Below are 14277 nucleotides of genomic sequence, written 5' to 3' on the forward strand. Positions count from 1 at the left end.
TACCTTGTACTTTCTCAGTTTTCATTCTATTTCTGCTGATAAAAGATTACACACGATAAATGTTCTTTGTCTGAAAAAAGTTTCTTTTCACTTCGAGATATTATATAAGTATTTATCTTTCCCGTATTGCATCTCTAGGTATCTCGAACTTCAGTTGATGCTTGGCTCGCCTATTACGTGTCAACATCTAGGTCCCGGACGTCAACAAATATGTATAATGCACCTAGTTGGATGAATACTTTCTTTATCGGCTACGTTTCTCTGGCCATTGTCAGCAGTATACTCACACTGATTCGAGCCTTTCTCTTCGCCTACGCTGGGTTAAGAGGTAAGGCCAAACTTTAACGACTTAATTATTCCTCTACCGTGACACTTCTTCCCCCCAAATTTATAAAAGCCTGACCATTTTATATCAGAATTTAATATGGAGGCTAAACTCAGCAGAGTATTATACCATTAAAGTTGCAACATCGAAAAACTTAAATCATATTCTAAAAGCTGCAACGTTATTCCTCAAGCACACCTACAGCATCATTTTGTTAACGCTGAATGGAGAGACCATATCAGCCTATAGCCAGCAAACTGACAGGTGTGCCTTCTTCCGGAACTTCTCATTTGAACAAACGGCGTCGGTTCTAAACATTTAAAAATTTCTATCACTATTTCTGAGGGAAAAATAGGCTGGGGCGATAGGCTTGAATGGTGCCGTTAAAAGGTTTTTGTGAGCCATAAAGGCGTATAAGCTATAGGGTATCTGAATCAAATATTCAGCTCTAAAAGAATACTAAGAGACATAGTTGTTTCGTTGCCTGCTCGAACCTCGTAAAATGGTCTAGCATATGCGCTTCGAATCGATAATGCTATGTTGCCCACAGATCCTTCATGTTTTATTTAACCTTTCGTGACTTAATGCAGTCTGAAACCTCCTCTTGTCCGATGAAACGTCGACGCGACGCCGTCGCCTTGATGCAGCCAGGATTTGGCAAATGTTTTTTTGTACGAGCCTATTTAGAGGGCCGATCTGCCCACGTTCGACCCTCTGTGCGTGTATATACTATATATCTGGATCGTATTAAACGGGGCTTTCCGTGCAGATAGCTTACATTCAAAAGCCGCAACTATTGCCTTTTTAGTTTGCAAATTATTTCCTAAATTCAAAGTTTTTGAAAAGTAGGCGGAAACTGCGTCTATGTCTTGTGTGTTACGATGGGAACAATTAAGGGATAGTTAAACTGAAAGGGTCTCTTTCGACCGGCTTACAATATGTGATCTCGACGAGAACTGTATGTTATACTTTTTCTATTTCTGAGAACCTATATTCTTATCCTAACCTAAACTCCAATACTATTATGCAAAAGTAGAATCCGGTTGTATAGGAGGGCTATAAATTTTCGACCGAAATAGATTATTCGTTTGAAAGTACAGTATCGGTTATTGCTTCTATACCTATAGAATATGCTCTCTTGAAGTCGTGGATAATACGTTTGTCTAAGACTGGTTTGCCTTCGAAGTTTGAGGCAAGTTCTTTTACCTGATATCTTTCTACAAACACCTGGTTCACATTTAGTAGACATCATTTGTGTAGACCGAGAAGAAAGAGTTGTGTAGGAAATTCACATAATATAAATGATGAATTTGACAAAGCGGATTTGCTTACGAGGGTTTCTTTATAGATGTACGTACATGCCTACATAGGGCAGAAACGCAACCCAATGGACTTACAGTTGTCTATTTCATTCACAGGCGCTGTGAAGGTGCACGATAGCCTCATTTTACGAGTGCTTTATGCGCCGATAACGTTCTTCGAACAAACTCCGCTCGGCCAAGTGCTAAATCGGCTCTCATCGGACGTACATACAGTAGACGAGTCACTACCGTTCATTGGTAAGTTCGAAAGTTTCGTTTGTTTATCTAGTATAAGTAAATATTGTAGCATATTGTTGTGGAAGAGTCGAAGTATAGCTGTTTATGGCCTAGCGATTTGACTCGAGAGTCGAATAACCTTAGTTGTAAAGTGTGATAAAAGTCATTATTTCTAGACAAATACGCATGCTCTGTCGATAAGTTATTATCTACGTATTTTACCAGTTACATTCTGAACCTCGCATAGTGATACCTTAGAGACATACTAGAGCCAAACTCAACGTCAGAAGCCTCCTACAACGCTTTCATTTCGAGTTTTACGCCTGACACTGGCGTTAATTCTTGTCTCAGTCACGTCAACGCTTCCGTTTGATTCGTGGTGAAAATAACAGTGGAAAATATTTACTTATTCTGTATCTCTCTGGCAAATTGGAGCGTGTTCGTCCATGTAACGATGTGCAGCATACACCTGTTTTATTACAATCTTTTTTCTTATGGCATTTTATTATCTGAGGCGATATAATGAGAACGTAGATAAAGCAGGTATAATTTAACGTTGATTATCTTCTTAATATCGTTTCAAAATACATACGCTACTATATAATAACTGGCAGCATCGTCGTCCAATGTAGACCTTGGTAACGTCGTTCTAGCGCATCTCTCGAACACTGAATTGCCGAAAATATATAGACCTTTTGTAAATTACGCTGTGAAGAATTTTGCTCATTATCGTTATTTTTTTTCGGATAGCGGTGCGTCACTGATGAACAATTAACGAAAATGAAAACGTTTTAATACGATCATCTTCAGTGGGTTTGAAATTTACGACGCGATGGACATTTGCAAAGATCTAAAAAATACAATTGCGGCATAAATGTAGCTATTCTAAAGATATAAACCTAGTTCTGGTATATCACAGTATAACAATAATGCTTGGCCTGTAATCTCTTAGCACGCGAGCCCTTCGTCCGACCTCGAATCTGCAAGTTGATAGACAACTTCGGTCGATCTTAAGTGAGATTTTATTTAACTACGCTGAAAATTAGGCAGTTGTACGCATCTTTGATACAATTTAAGTGGCTGTTTTTTGTGCACTTTGAATTCTAGTTCGATACAATGATGGACGGGCCACCGACTATTTCTCTACCCCAAAAAACAAACGGAACTAATGTATATTACGTATTTGTTGTTGCTGTCGGCGGTTGTTGCTTTGATTCGGGTGTTTTCAGCGAATATCCTGTTCGCTCAGTCCTTCTCGCTTGCCGGCACTATCCTTGTCGCGTGTTACGGTCTTCCATGGATTCTCCTGCTTCTCCTACCCCTCAGTATGAGTTACGCTTCTGTCCAAAGGTGAGCAATAGTTTGTGCATACGCCACAAAATTGGATCACGTATAGTTTATGCAAAAAGAGAAATAGAGATTGAACCATACAGGACGTTTTCAAATCTTATGTGAATATTCGACTGTATTAAATTCGTTTCGACGTTTGCAGATATTATCGTTGGACGTCGCGGGAGCTAAAGAGACTGTTTTCGGTAACCTTGTCACCGCTTTACTCACACCTTTCGGAATCGTTCGCGGGCACAACTATAATTCGTGCGTTCTCCGCATCACCCAAATTCGTGCATCAGTTACACATAAGGTTGTTTTTTCATTTCACTGATTAATGACTGGATGGTTACGTAAGGCTAAAATGGGCTCACATATTCTATTCTATGTATACGCTTCTTCCAGCTATTATCTGATCGGAGAAGGAGTCATAAACTCATCAAAATCACTTTACATAAACACTAATGTAAAAATACCCTTCATGTCATATATATCTCTGAGATTCTACTAATTAGCGCAATTTCAGAGATAAACTATTGAGCCAAATTCCTCAATACCACAGTCTATGAATGTATAACCGGTGTATTCAAGACTAGCCAGCTGACAGACTTTCCGATCCTTATTTCGCATGTGTGTCGTCCAGATACAGCAGTACTGAATGCAGGCAATGATCGAAATTGTTATTGCTACTGAAGGGGTTCAACAGGAAAACGTAATATGCTATGTATCAATAATATGCATCTATGATCATTACTCTGTTTTTAAGCACGCCTGTGTTACGTTTAACCTCGAAACTAGAACCATTTTGGGGGAAAAGGGTGCGAGCTTTGATATGGGGTTGTTAGCGTGGTTCGTTGTAACTTTTTCATGAACTTAATTCTTTCATTTGCACTAGAGATTTTTCGTTATGTGGATTGTTTGTATCTATTCCACCACAAAGAAAACCCAGCTTTTTAATCTCGCAATGTCGAAGCCCTTCAATCAGCCTACGAAAACACGACTAAATTGGACAGGTGGCACATTTTGTAAGACGCTGTTCCTCTTTCATAGCTCAACAATGTGAATATTCTGCGTTGTCTTATAAATACATGCACAAAAAACTGGAAAAATGAAGCCTTATCGCAGTGCCTAGGGAGATAGATGAGCAAAGTGTGAGCAGTATTCGTGTGTTGCAGGGCGCCTACTTTAGGAGCTAATTAGCGCAAGCTAACCATGAGATTTAAGTGCAGATTTACTACACTTTTTATAGTAGCAGCTTTTTTATCTCCCTTAGGTTAAACACTAATAACCAATGTCAGCTATCATCGGTGGCCGCTTCGCAATGGCTCGGCCTACGGCTTCAGCTGATTGGTGTGGCCTTAACGGCCGGTGTCGCCTTCCTATCTGTCATTGAACATTACCGGGTTGATCCCACTACAGGAGAAACACGCGGTTAGTAGTGACCGATTTGCCGGACCGAACAAGCAAGCTAAATAGGAAAAGCAAAGGCAGCAACGTATGTAGCATAAATTACGTGAAGGCAAAGATTTAGCTCCTGTTAACTTTTGCTTATTGATTTTCCTTCATTCTCTCTCTGTATCCGACTCCTTGAAACCCCGTATCTTTTTTTCTCCCGATTCATAGGCGTGAATCCAGCTTTGGTTGGACTTGTGTTATCGTACGTGCTGTCATTAACGTCGACACTGTCCGGAGTTGTGACTGCTTATGCAGAGACTGAGCGCGAAATGGTATCAGTGGAGCGTATCGCAGAGTATCTTGAAAGTAGCGAGCTCTCACCAGAACTTTCATCTGACACATTGCCAAACCTGGTAGTTGATTCGACGGGTGACTCGGTAGGGCCAGCCAACTCTGTCCCGTTTGGATGGCCGCACCTGGGATGGGTTAACTTTAATAATGTCGTCCTCAGGTCAGTAGGTTCATATCGTCTATGACTTCTACCGTTAGTATTTTAAAGTTACACAGCAATTCCAACAAGTTTGAACTGCAGTTGAGGCTTCATGTTGGCTAATCGTTATTATTAACTAACATAGAACTGGTTTGTGACGTTTCTACGTACACGCTCAATGAATGCATTCAAAGTAAAACTGTACGACGCTATATTATATAAAAAACGCTATATTATTACTGCAGTGACTCTATTCTGGTTGTTTTTTTGATAGTGTCATTGTCCGTTAAAACAAATATACCACTACCGTGTGTATATGTGCACTCAACCTATAGATTACCGCAAGCATAATAGATCCTACCGGTCTAGTTTACCATGATGGATTAGTTCAGCTGAAAAATTAACGGGCCACGCTACAATGAAATGATTTAGATCTGTTTCAATTAAAGTGCACGTAGGTACTATAAGTGCAGATTAGGATATGGACACAAGGAGGGTCGTTTGCGGCAAGAGAGCCCAGTGGGAAGACACGTTCGGGTTAGCCATCTGAAAATGCGCTTCAAGTTTGCATAACTTACTGTAGTTAATTTAAGATTGAGAGAACTAATTAGGTTACTCTATTATGGATTGGTAATTATAGACTTTTTTTTTGAAGATCAGAATTAGTCTTAAGAGAATTTCAGTGCGACATAACAGCAGCCATTTCCACACAAATCGCTGTAACTGCCTACAGGAGTAGTACGTGTTGCTGCGGTAAATGAACGCCATTCTAATAGAGGATTCTTTAACGAGCGCTTTACTTGTACAGAACGTTGCTTTGTCGGCATCCAAGCGAACCATTGGCCTTTTATAAAGTTTACGAGAAAAAAAGATGCTCTTCTTCAAACGGGTTCGGCGGAAGCTACACGAGAGTTCACTTACGAATATTATAATTTGCATTTTTTTTCTAGACGCTTGTCGCATTTAAATGAATGTCGCTGAACATCAACTAAGCGAAACGCGAGGCTCAATAGTATTTGCGAATCATGCTTCCCTAAAACCAGCTGTAGAGCTAGTTTTAAGGAAGCATGATGTTTCCATATGGTACAGCCATGTGAGTGGTCGTCCGGTCGAACAATTGTCATATAGCATCCGTCGTTCCTAAAGCTGTGGTTTGTAGCAGAGGACGGGATTCAGGCGGATAGAAAGAACGACTGCGAATCTTCCTTGTGGCGACCTAGCTGGCCTAAAATGAAAAGGCGAACTGTGACACAAGAAGCTACGAGCGGTTGAATACGACGCGGCTAAAGGCGCATGACCAGCGAGCAGTTTCACAGTGTACTGAGGCGCAAGGGAAGGATAGACAAAAATTCGGAAAATGCGAAGCAACTCCTTCCTCCTCAGAGGCTCGATTCTGGTGGAACCGCCTTTTTGTACGGCAAAAAACTTACCTGCCGCATTTCCGCTCGTATGCGTCCTTTCCATCCCTGCCAAACCCCCGGTGACCTCCTACGCACCCGGCCGGGACACAAGTGGAATGCTCTATTGAGGCACTGCATTCATCTGTACGATGTCGCCTACGTGTGTGGAAAAGGGAGACGCGTAGGAACTTGTTTCGATATTGCCACGAATAACGGTCGCTCAGCGTCTAGTCGATGATCCACTTACTGGTGGGCAAATGAATCGGCGAAAGTTACCGAAGGATAATAATGGGGAGTTCTGTTGTGTACGCTGTGTATAGTGTTGAGTAAAGGCAATAATTTCTACTTAGGAAGTGCGAATTAACAAAACGACGCTGATGAGACATCCAAGTTTCTGAAGCGATATTTGTTAAACGGCTTAGGGAAAAGCAGTGCGGTTGCAGGGCAATTGTCTGTTGATGTAACTTCGACGTAGAGGCCAAACCTCGTGCTAAACTTTTCAGGTGGTTTCATCTGAAAATCTAACTTCGCCCGAATCTGCGCATTGTAGCCTAGCAGCAAACTGTTTAGATTACCCTCTATTTACGTTTGTGACATGCATGTTTTTGCCGGCGTCTACATTTCTATTTCTGGGTTGATTTTGGTAACGGAAGATAAAAAGATGCAGTTGATGAAAAAAGACAAACGCAGGCGACTATAGGTTGTCTATGCAAAAACCTACATCGAAGACTTACGGCGCTGGACACAGATCCCGGTAAACGGTAACGAAATTAACGGAGGTTGATAAAATGCAACGGAGCTGTTTGTAATAGCGCTTGTATCCATGGTTTTTGTTAGCCGCCCTTTAGCTGACTGTAAATTCTAAATAAAAGTAAATATCGTATTTGAAATATTTTCGACGGCAGCTACTGTTGGGCTAGCTAAAATTAAATTTACCCCTTTGCTGTATTTCAGTTACAAAAACACTGGTCCTGTTGCACTGAACGATGTATCGTTCGACCTCCCAGCTGGTCAGCGTCTTGGTGTGGTCGGTCGAACCGGAGCAGGAAAATCGTCCTTGGTGCAAGCGCTATTCCGTTTACGACCGCTGAAATCTGGGGTCATTCGAATTGACGGGCTCGACCTATCAATGGTGCCGAGCCGGGTCGTCCGCGAACGTCTAGCCTGTATCCCACAGGAGGCATTCGTCTTTGTCGGTAGCATGCGTGACAACCTTGATCCACGACACGAACACACGGATCATAATCTCTGGAGCGCTTTGACCACGTGCTCGATGAATGTAACAGTACAACAGAATGGCGGACTGGATGGATTTCGAATTGAGGAGCATGGCGCGAATTTAAGTATGGGCCAACGCCAACTCGTATGTTTGGCTAGGGCAATTTTGAGGAAAGCTCGAGTGCTGTGCATGGACGAGGCGACGTCTGGCGTCGACATGGAAACAGAGAAGATGGTCCAAAGGACACTGGCGTCAAACGCTTTACGCGGCACGACCGTGATTTACATCGCTCATCGCGTGCAGACTGTCGTCGAATCGTGCGACCTCGTGGCCGTTATGAGTAAAGGCAAGATTGTTCAGTTTGGCGTACCATCGGAGCTTTCGAGCGTCGAAGGCCCGTTCAAGGACCTCCTTAATGGCAATTATTGAACAATGTTCTACGAAATAGTTATTCGATCTTAAGTAATGCTTGGCGTATGTTTTCTGAGAAATTGTGCTTGTTGACTAAAGTGAGTGTGATTACGAAGAGTCGATTGTGAGTCTTAAGAGGGCAACTGATGGGGAATTCTTAATTTGCCATTATTATTATTATTATTACTCTATTATGAGGAATAGTGGAGTCAGTCGCTGTAATGATTGCCAACGAATGTACCATCATCGTTGAATGTAGGATGAGCATTTGCTTCTTACTCTATTTTGCCATTGTTTTTCTTATTAATCTCTTTAACAAATTAGTGTTATTAGTATGCTGCATATCCCTTAGGATATATCATATCGAAACGAGACATTGTCTCAACATGTGTCTGTCTAGAAAAATAACACATTTGTGTTGCACAAAAGTTAGGTAGAAATTATTAAGCGAATTAGAATATCATTTGTCGTTCGTTGCAAACGTAGACTCACGTACACGATCACAGGCGCACATCAACACGACCACAAACCGCCCTGTTTGTCTAATCATTTAATAGATATTCACGACACCCTATGTACCTAGAGCTCAGTACAATCAGCTGGCGGGAATCAGAAACGGGAATTAAAGATGCTGTTATCACTCCTCGCCTAAGGATCACCCGGTCGAGAGCTAACACATATATGTATACATATGTACATATATATGTAGTACGTTACAAATATAGCAGTCTTTAGAATTTTCACATTACGTTGTACTCGGCTCATACAAAGCTATAATTGCACATCGAAGAGACTTAGGGGCACCGCCAACAAAATTTGTAAATTAATAATTGTATAATAGAACTTTAGTTGATTTGTCCCGTTTTTAGGGCATCGTTAGGGCGTATCTAAACGAGCTCGCCTGCGTACTCTATTAACAAAATGCGCATTTGCTTTGTAGTATGTATAAGTAGTTTTATTATAGATACGATGCTGACACACTAATTAAGGGAAGGCTACCTATATAGACGGTGGGAGTATTACTAGCGAAGATTGTTTTTTTTGGCAAACAGCTTACTTTCATAAATGTATAAACATGATTGTATGCATAATATGCCGCAACAGTCGTCGTATAGGAACCCGTCTAAAAGCAAGCAACACACAGAACTTGCTATTATTACGAGGTTTCAACTCGAGATAAAGCCGGGACCTTTTGTCGAAAATCAAGTGTCTAACTGGTTAGCCATCCCAAAGCATGGCCGTCGACGGATTTTGTGTACAATAATGATAATAAATAGAGCTTAATATGTAATACCGCTCCTCCACGCAACCTAGTTGCTTGTCGTGCCTAATCTAGCGAATACAAATTCAACATGAGTAAATATATAAACACTTTAAGAAGATAATATTCTGTTCCTAAGTCTGGGGCGACATTTTCAGCACCGTTATGACACTACATGTGAAATATAAGGACACACCTGGACTAGGAGTGGCAGAGTCCTATACTTAATGCTCTATAAAAACCAGCCTAAAAGGCTACTGGTAATAATGGGTGCTAGTTGATTGCCGGAGCTACAGATACGGAAATGCACCGATTTGCACGTGCGTGGTTGCCGTAGATCGAAGGTCCCAGAAGTTTCATTCTTTACTTCCGTCCTATCACTATCTTTATCTAAGTTCTTCACCGTTCTATAGGAAACAACCCAATACAGCCTAACACATTTCTACTAAACCGTATTGGTATAGAAAAGACTGTGGACAGATCGTAGGAGTCTTCAAGGACAGAAGCTTAAAGAAGCACGACAGTACAATCCATTATTGTCCTCTAATCACTGGGACGGTTTTACGCGAAACTATTGTTGCAACACAGTTCACAATAAGAGCCACGTCCTACTCGTCCTTGAACCAATCTCTATGCATAGCAAATATGGCCTGGCCTGAACGGATTTTTGTCTAGTCCTCAGCAATTCGAACGTGTAAGACCGTGAAAAACTTAACAGCAACTCAATTTACGTGCATAAAACAAACAAGCCTCGTTTCTTTGTTTGTTTTGACGAATTTTAAGAAGACCAATCGGTTGCAACGAACTGCTCAACATGTTGTATCAGCTTTGACGTTGCATAGTCTATATACTCAAAAGGTGTTTTTGTCCCAAGAAAGCTCATAATTTTCTTATAAAAATGAAAAGCATAGTAGTTCCATAGGCATCGAAAGAGGAGCCAATTGCAACTGTTCATTTTTAATTATTAGGGGATAAGGAGCCACAAATGTGGAGGGGTCAAGAGGAAGAGCTGAACTCTTCGAAGTAAACTAAGCAGTAGGTGAAGGTTTTTTATTCCATTTTAGAACAGTCACAAAAGCTTACTGCTAGACAAACGTCACCCTGCTGAATTCACTAGTATTTGTCATGTCCAGCAGAACCAAATGAGAAAGGTACATTATCAAACTCATAAGTAAGAAATATTCATTAATCCATAAGATGCAGATATGGAAGTTCGGTTGTCGCTGGGAGCTGTTTTTATTTCCAATGAAGAACATGTTTGTTCTAGAAGGTACAGTTCATAGTTTGCCATGGAAAAGTTTAGGCGATTAAAAAATAAGTTCGACTTGGAAAAATCTGTCGTAATTTATACGTGACAGGCAAGACACGTGAACTAGGTCAATGGGAAATCTCTGTTTTCAGACTCGGTCGGTTTTTCTGTTCGTCTCCAAACAAAACGAATAGAATTGATGGGCCTTGCGTAAATCGCTTAATTCTGACGATTTTCTTCGGCTGACTGTCGACACATCGAGAAGTATACTGTTGTACTTCGTAGTTCGCTATTTTAAACCCGATAGCAAATCTGTAATGTAATATAGGTACATGTAACGAAGGTTGATGTATATTTTGGAGAAATTCCACCTGCTGAACTCGCTAGTGAAAAGATATACATGATACGTAGAGACTGAACAGTAGCATTCGCTAGCGAGCTAGCGTGACTTCTACAGACAGTAATGCCCTCACGTTTTTGCGGTTAAGCATTACTTCGGTCGCCTGTATAGGACAGATTATTTACGCTCGGCTTCAAGCCTAGAACCGTCACGCCCTTGACGATAAGCATTACGAGTAGCCCTTGATTTGTGGGATCTCACCGAGCTACTGTCAGTGGCGGCGGTAGTCCAGAAAGTCTTTAAGATCTTTGGCGGAGAGGAGATCAAATTGTGGTTATATATATGTACGGCTTCTCACTCAACGTTAACCAGCCAACGTGCCTACGGCTCCTTCCTTTTCAATCTGATCAATTCTTATTCTTACTTCAATGCATCGATATAACATGCACTGTAAAACATTAGTACTTATTTCGAACCGTCAATAAAAACGAATCTGTTGGAGAGCCTTACAGATTGCACTGGGGTACTTTGCTCTAATCTGTCATTTCCGTAGAAATTTTGACATTTATTAAATATACTATACTATTACATTTTAACACTTCTGCGTAATCGACTTATCACTCCTCGGTGTACGCCTTCCATTCCCAAATTTCCACGCAGAAATTAACTTTTGTATTCTAGGAATCCTATTTATCGATTTACTTACCCTCAGCCCTGTCTTGCACATACGTGCGTCTTCAACGTAACAGTCCGATTCAAATTTTGTTGATTTAACAGATGGTATTATCGGATACCATTGCAGCCCTGTTAAAAGCACCAATACACGAAGGAGGCACAGTTATGATGTGAGCAATATGTACTATTGTGATTAGTCGGCTCTTGATGGATACTAGGGATGGCTTGAATTATTATTGGGGTTGTGCAGCGTGCATTTTAGCAGGACCCATGTGATAGGTGCTGAAGGGTTGATCTGGAAAACACGAAAAAGCCTTAGAAGGTTTTTTGTGTTTGTCGTTTATAGTGGAAAATACATAGGCGCATGACTAAGATGCGCGCAATGAACGTGTAAACAAGGGCCACGTAATACTATTGATATAATGAGGGAACATAGATTTATATGCGGTGGATGGAGGCACCGATTTATACCGAGGCACCGAGAGAATACAGACAAAAAATCGACGCGAATTTAAAGTGACGACATAGCCTTAGCAGCAAAAAATTGCGGTCCACGTGAAAATAAGAAAATCAAATCTCTGTAGCACTACTAGAAAAGTTGTGCACTGCATTCAATAATGATAATTTTCTGTTGAGTCTAAAACACTATTGAGATCTAGGCGCTGCACCCATCACTTACTTTAAACTAACTGATGGCAGATAAGTAGGTACGTATAGTGACACAAACTTGGTCGTGGGTCAGCTTTTAACCCCACGAAAACTGGGCCTCTATGGCTACGTCTCTGACTCAACTAAATTTTACAGTTATCTACCACTTCAACGAGCTGGAAACAGTGACTTATGGCGCGTTACAGCCAGAGATTTTTTCGTTATGTAAAGTGAGTGTGTTTGCATTAAAATACATTTGAAGGTGCTTAGTTATTGCCCGTACTGCTATATTATATAACTTCCTTATTGCATCACGAATTTAATTTAGCTTTAGACTCGTACGATCACGAATTTTTCTCACTAGGTAGTGTTTTTGATATTACACAATTATTTATATTGAGTAATTCAAGGCACCTAGTAGAGATGATCTAGTTTCAGCAAAGTCAATTTGCTAACCTAGAGTTCCATTTTCAGCACACGTGCAGCTTCTCGACTGAGAAGCTGCGTGTTTCGTGAATTTTTACCTCGTCTGACTACTTTTATCGGCACCTACTTAAGGATGTGGCATGTCGCACGCACTGATTGTCACAGGTTAGTGGGCATGTCGTTGATCTATGGACGTCAACCGTAGTATTTGTACGGCATACCAGGCTACTTTACTGCACGCGCCTGTAAAGGCGAAGTTTTTTCGAAGTAATTCCCGCAGAAAACCATACGGGGAATATTTTCGATTTTGTGGAACCGTCCTTTTAATGCTCTCGATAAAAAAGGCACGATATCTATTACGAAAGCCAGATGAATAAATGGTTAACTTGGTTATAAAAAAAAAAAAAAAAAAAAAAGAAAAACTTTAAATTTACTCATTAGCGGACGATTGCAGATTTATTGGGGTATACGTACTCGTAATCCTACTATCATTCTATTAACTGGACGTTGTTTAATAACCTTATATGACAATTATACTCATACACATAAATGACTGTCGCCAATCTGCTAAGAGCGGGGTAAACGTGGTGAGTAAATATTTTATACCAATACTATGCATTCACTCATGATAGCTAAAGCAAAACCTCCGAAGGTTGTTACTGTTTTACATACCATGCTATATGACACGTATATAAATGGGCAGCCCGCACGCTCCAATATAAGAAGTTATGCTTCTCGGTAGTGCCAACTATTTCAGTTAAATCCCGCAAGAAGTGGCAGACTTTTCTACGAAAACAAGCGACAATGGCTAAATGAAAGGTGAGTCTACAGGGTGCCATCAGCGCATCGAAAAGCATATGGAGTCGTGGAATCTTAGGACTCTGAATTAATAGAAATAAAATACTCTTATGAATTTTTATTATGAATTTACGGTTTTATGAATCATTTACGAATAGTTTACGGTTTGAAAAAGTTCACAGAGCTATATTTGCAGGTCTATTTACATTAGCAAAACTCTATTATAGAGAGACATATCAAAGAGAAATAGTAATTACGGTGGCCTTACTACGTTTTCAATCTTAGCGTAATTCTTTAGTTGCAAATGTCGTATTTAGGTTTACAGCACTTTCTAATGGTTTTTTCAGAAATGAAAACTTCTGGCGGTGTCTATTTCAACCCGTCTGAGTGTAGTTTGACTTTATATTATCTATGTTTTTGACCTTTTGCGACAAACTAAAGACATCTAGCTTTTAAATTAAAAAATTTTAGCAGTTAAAAAATAAGGTTAAACCCAATAGCAGACATTAATACCCTACGGACTTATGTCTGTTAAACTGTCGATTGAATGCAAGGCATTTTTATTCTTGCGCAGAGGAAATACAATTTTCAGAAAACCCAGTGGTTCTGATCTGGCTTTGTTTCTTTCTGCTGTTACTTCTGCTGGACGTAGTTTCGAAATCCACGGAATTGTTACAGGCATGAAATTAAGGATCTTTTCTTGTACGATAAAAAAAACCAGGCGAGAAATTCCAACATGGCAGAACTACCCGGTCCACATAATTACGTACTCC

At 40.5% G+C, this 14277-nt stretch overlaps 1 protein-coding gene and 2 long non-coding RNA genes across 21 annotated transcripts in view; 2 read left to right on the forward strand and 1 right to left on the reverse strand.

The window, feature by feature from the left end:
* The window catches only part of LOC111254476 (ATP-binding cassette sub-family C member 10), a 28701-nt gene extending 19285 nt beyond the window's left edge, over positions 1-9416 (forward strand). For 16 of the 17 annotated variants that reach the window (XM_086974988.1, XM_086974986.1, XM_086974979.1 and 13 more), the window contains 7 exons: positions 139-328; positions 1744-1884; positions 3093-3213; positions 3356-3505; positions 4466-4623; positions 4816-5098; positions 7432-9416. In XM_086974988.1, the coding sequence (XP_086831114.1) occupies positions 139-328; positions 1744-1884; positions 3093-3213; positions 3356-3505; positions 4466-4623; positions 4816-5098; positions 7432-8125 (1737 nt within the window). In that variant the 3' untranslated portion in view covers positions 8126-9416. The remainder of the gene's footprint in view (positions 1-138; positions 329-1743; positions 1885-3092; positions 3214-3355; positions 3506-4465; positions 4624-4815; positions 5099-7431) is intronic. The other variant, XM_086974990.1, reaches the window with a different exon arrangement.
* LOC147754549 (uncharacterized) lies at positions 2336-13056 on the reverse strand. Its single transcript, XR_015317194.1, has 3 exons — positions 11664-13056; positions 3043-10929; positions 2336-2531 (listed from the first exon to the last, which is right to left on the reverse strand). It is a non-coding gene; the product is annotated as an uncharacterized LOC147754549 (long non-coding RNA).
* The window catches only part of LOC147754550 (uncharacterized), a 34917-nt gene continuing 33394 nt past the window's right edge, over positions 12755-14277 (forward strand). For 2 of the 3 annotated variants that reach the window (XR_015317192.1, XR_015317191.1), the window contains exons 1-2: positions 13088-13293; positions 13449-13525. This is a non-coding gene — a long non-coding RNA (uncharacterized LOC147754550). Of the gene's footprint in view, positions 12872-13087; positions 13294-13448; positions 13526-14277 lie in introns of those variants that run through there. The other variant, XR_015317193.1, reaches the window with a different exon arrangement.

Source organism: Varroa destructor, unplaced genomic scaffold, assembly GCF_002443255.2.
Source record: "Varroa destructor unplaced genomic scaffold, Vdes_3.0 BEIS01000007.1, whole genome shotgun sequence".
In the NCBI taxonomy this organism is placed as follows: Eukaryota; Metazoa; Arthropoda; class Arachnida; order Mesostigmata; family Varroidae; genus Varroa; species Varroa destructor.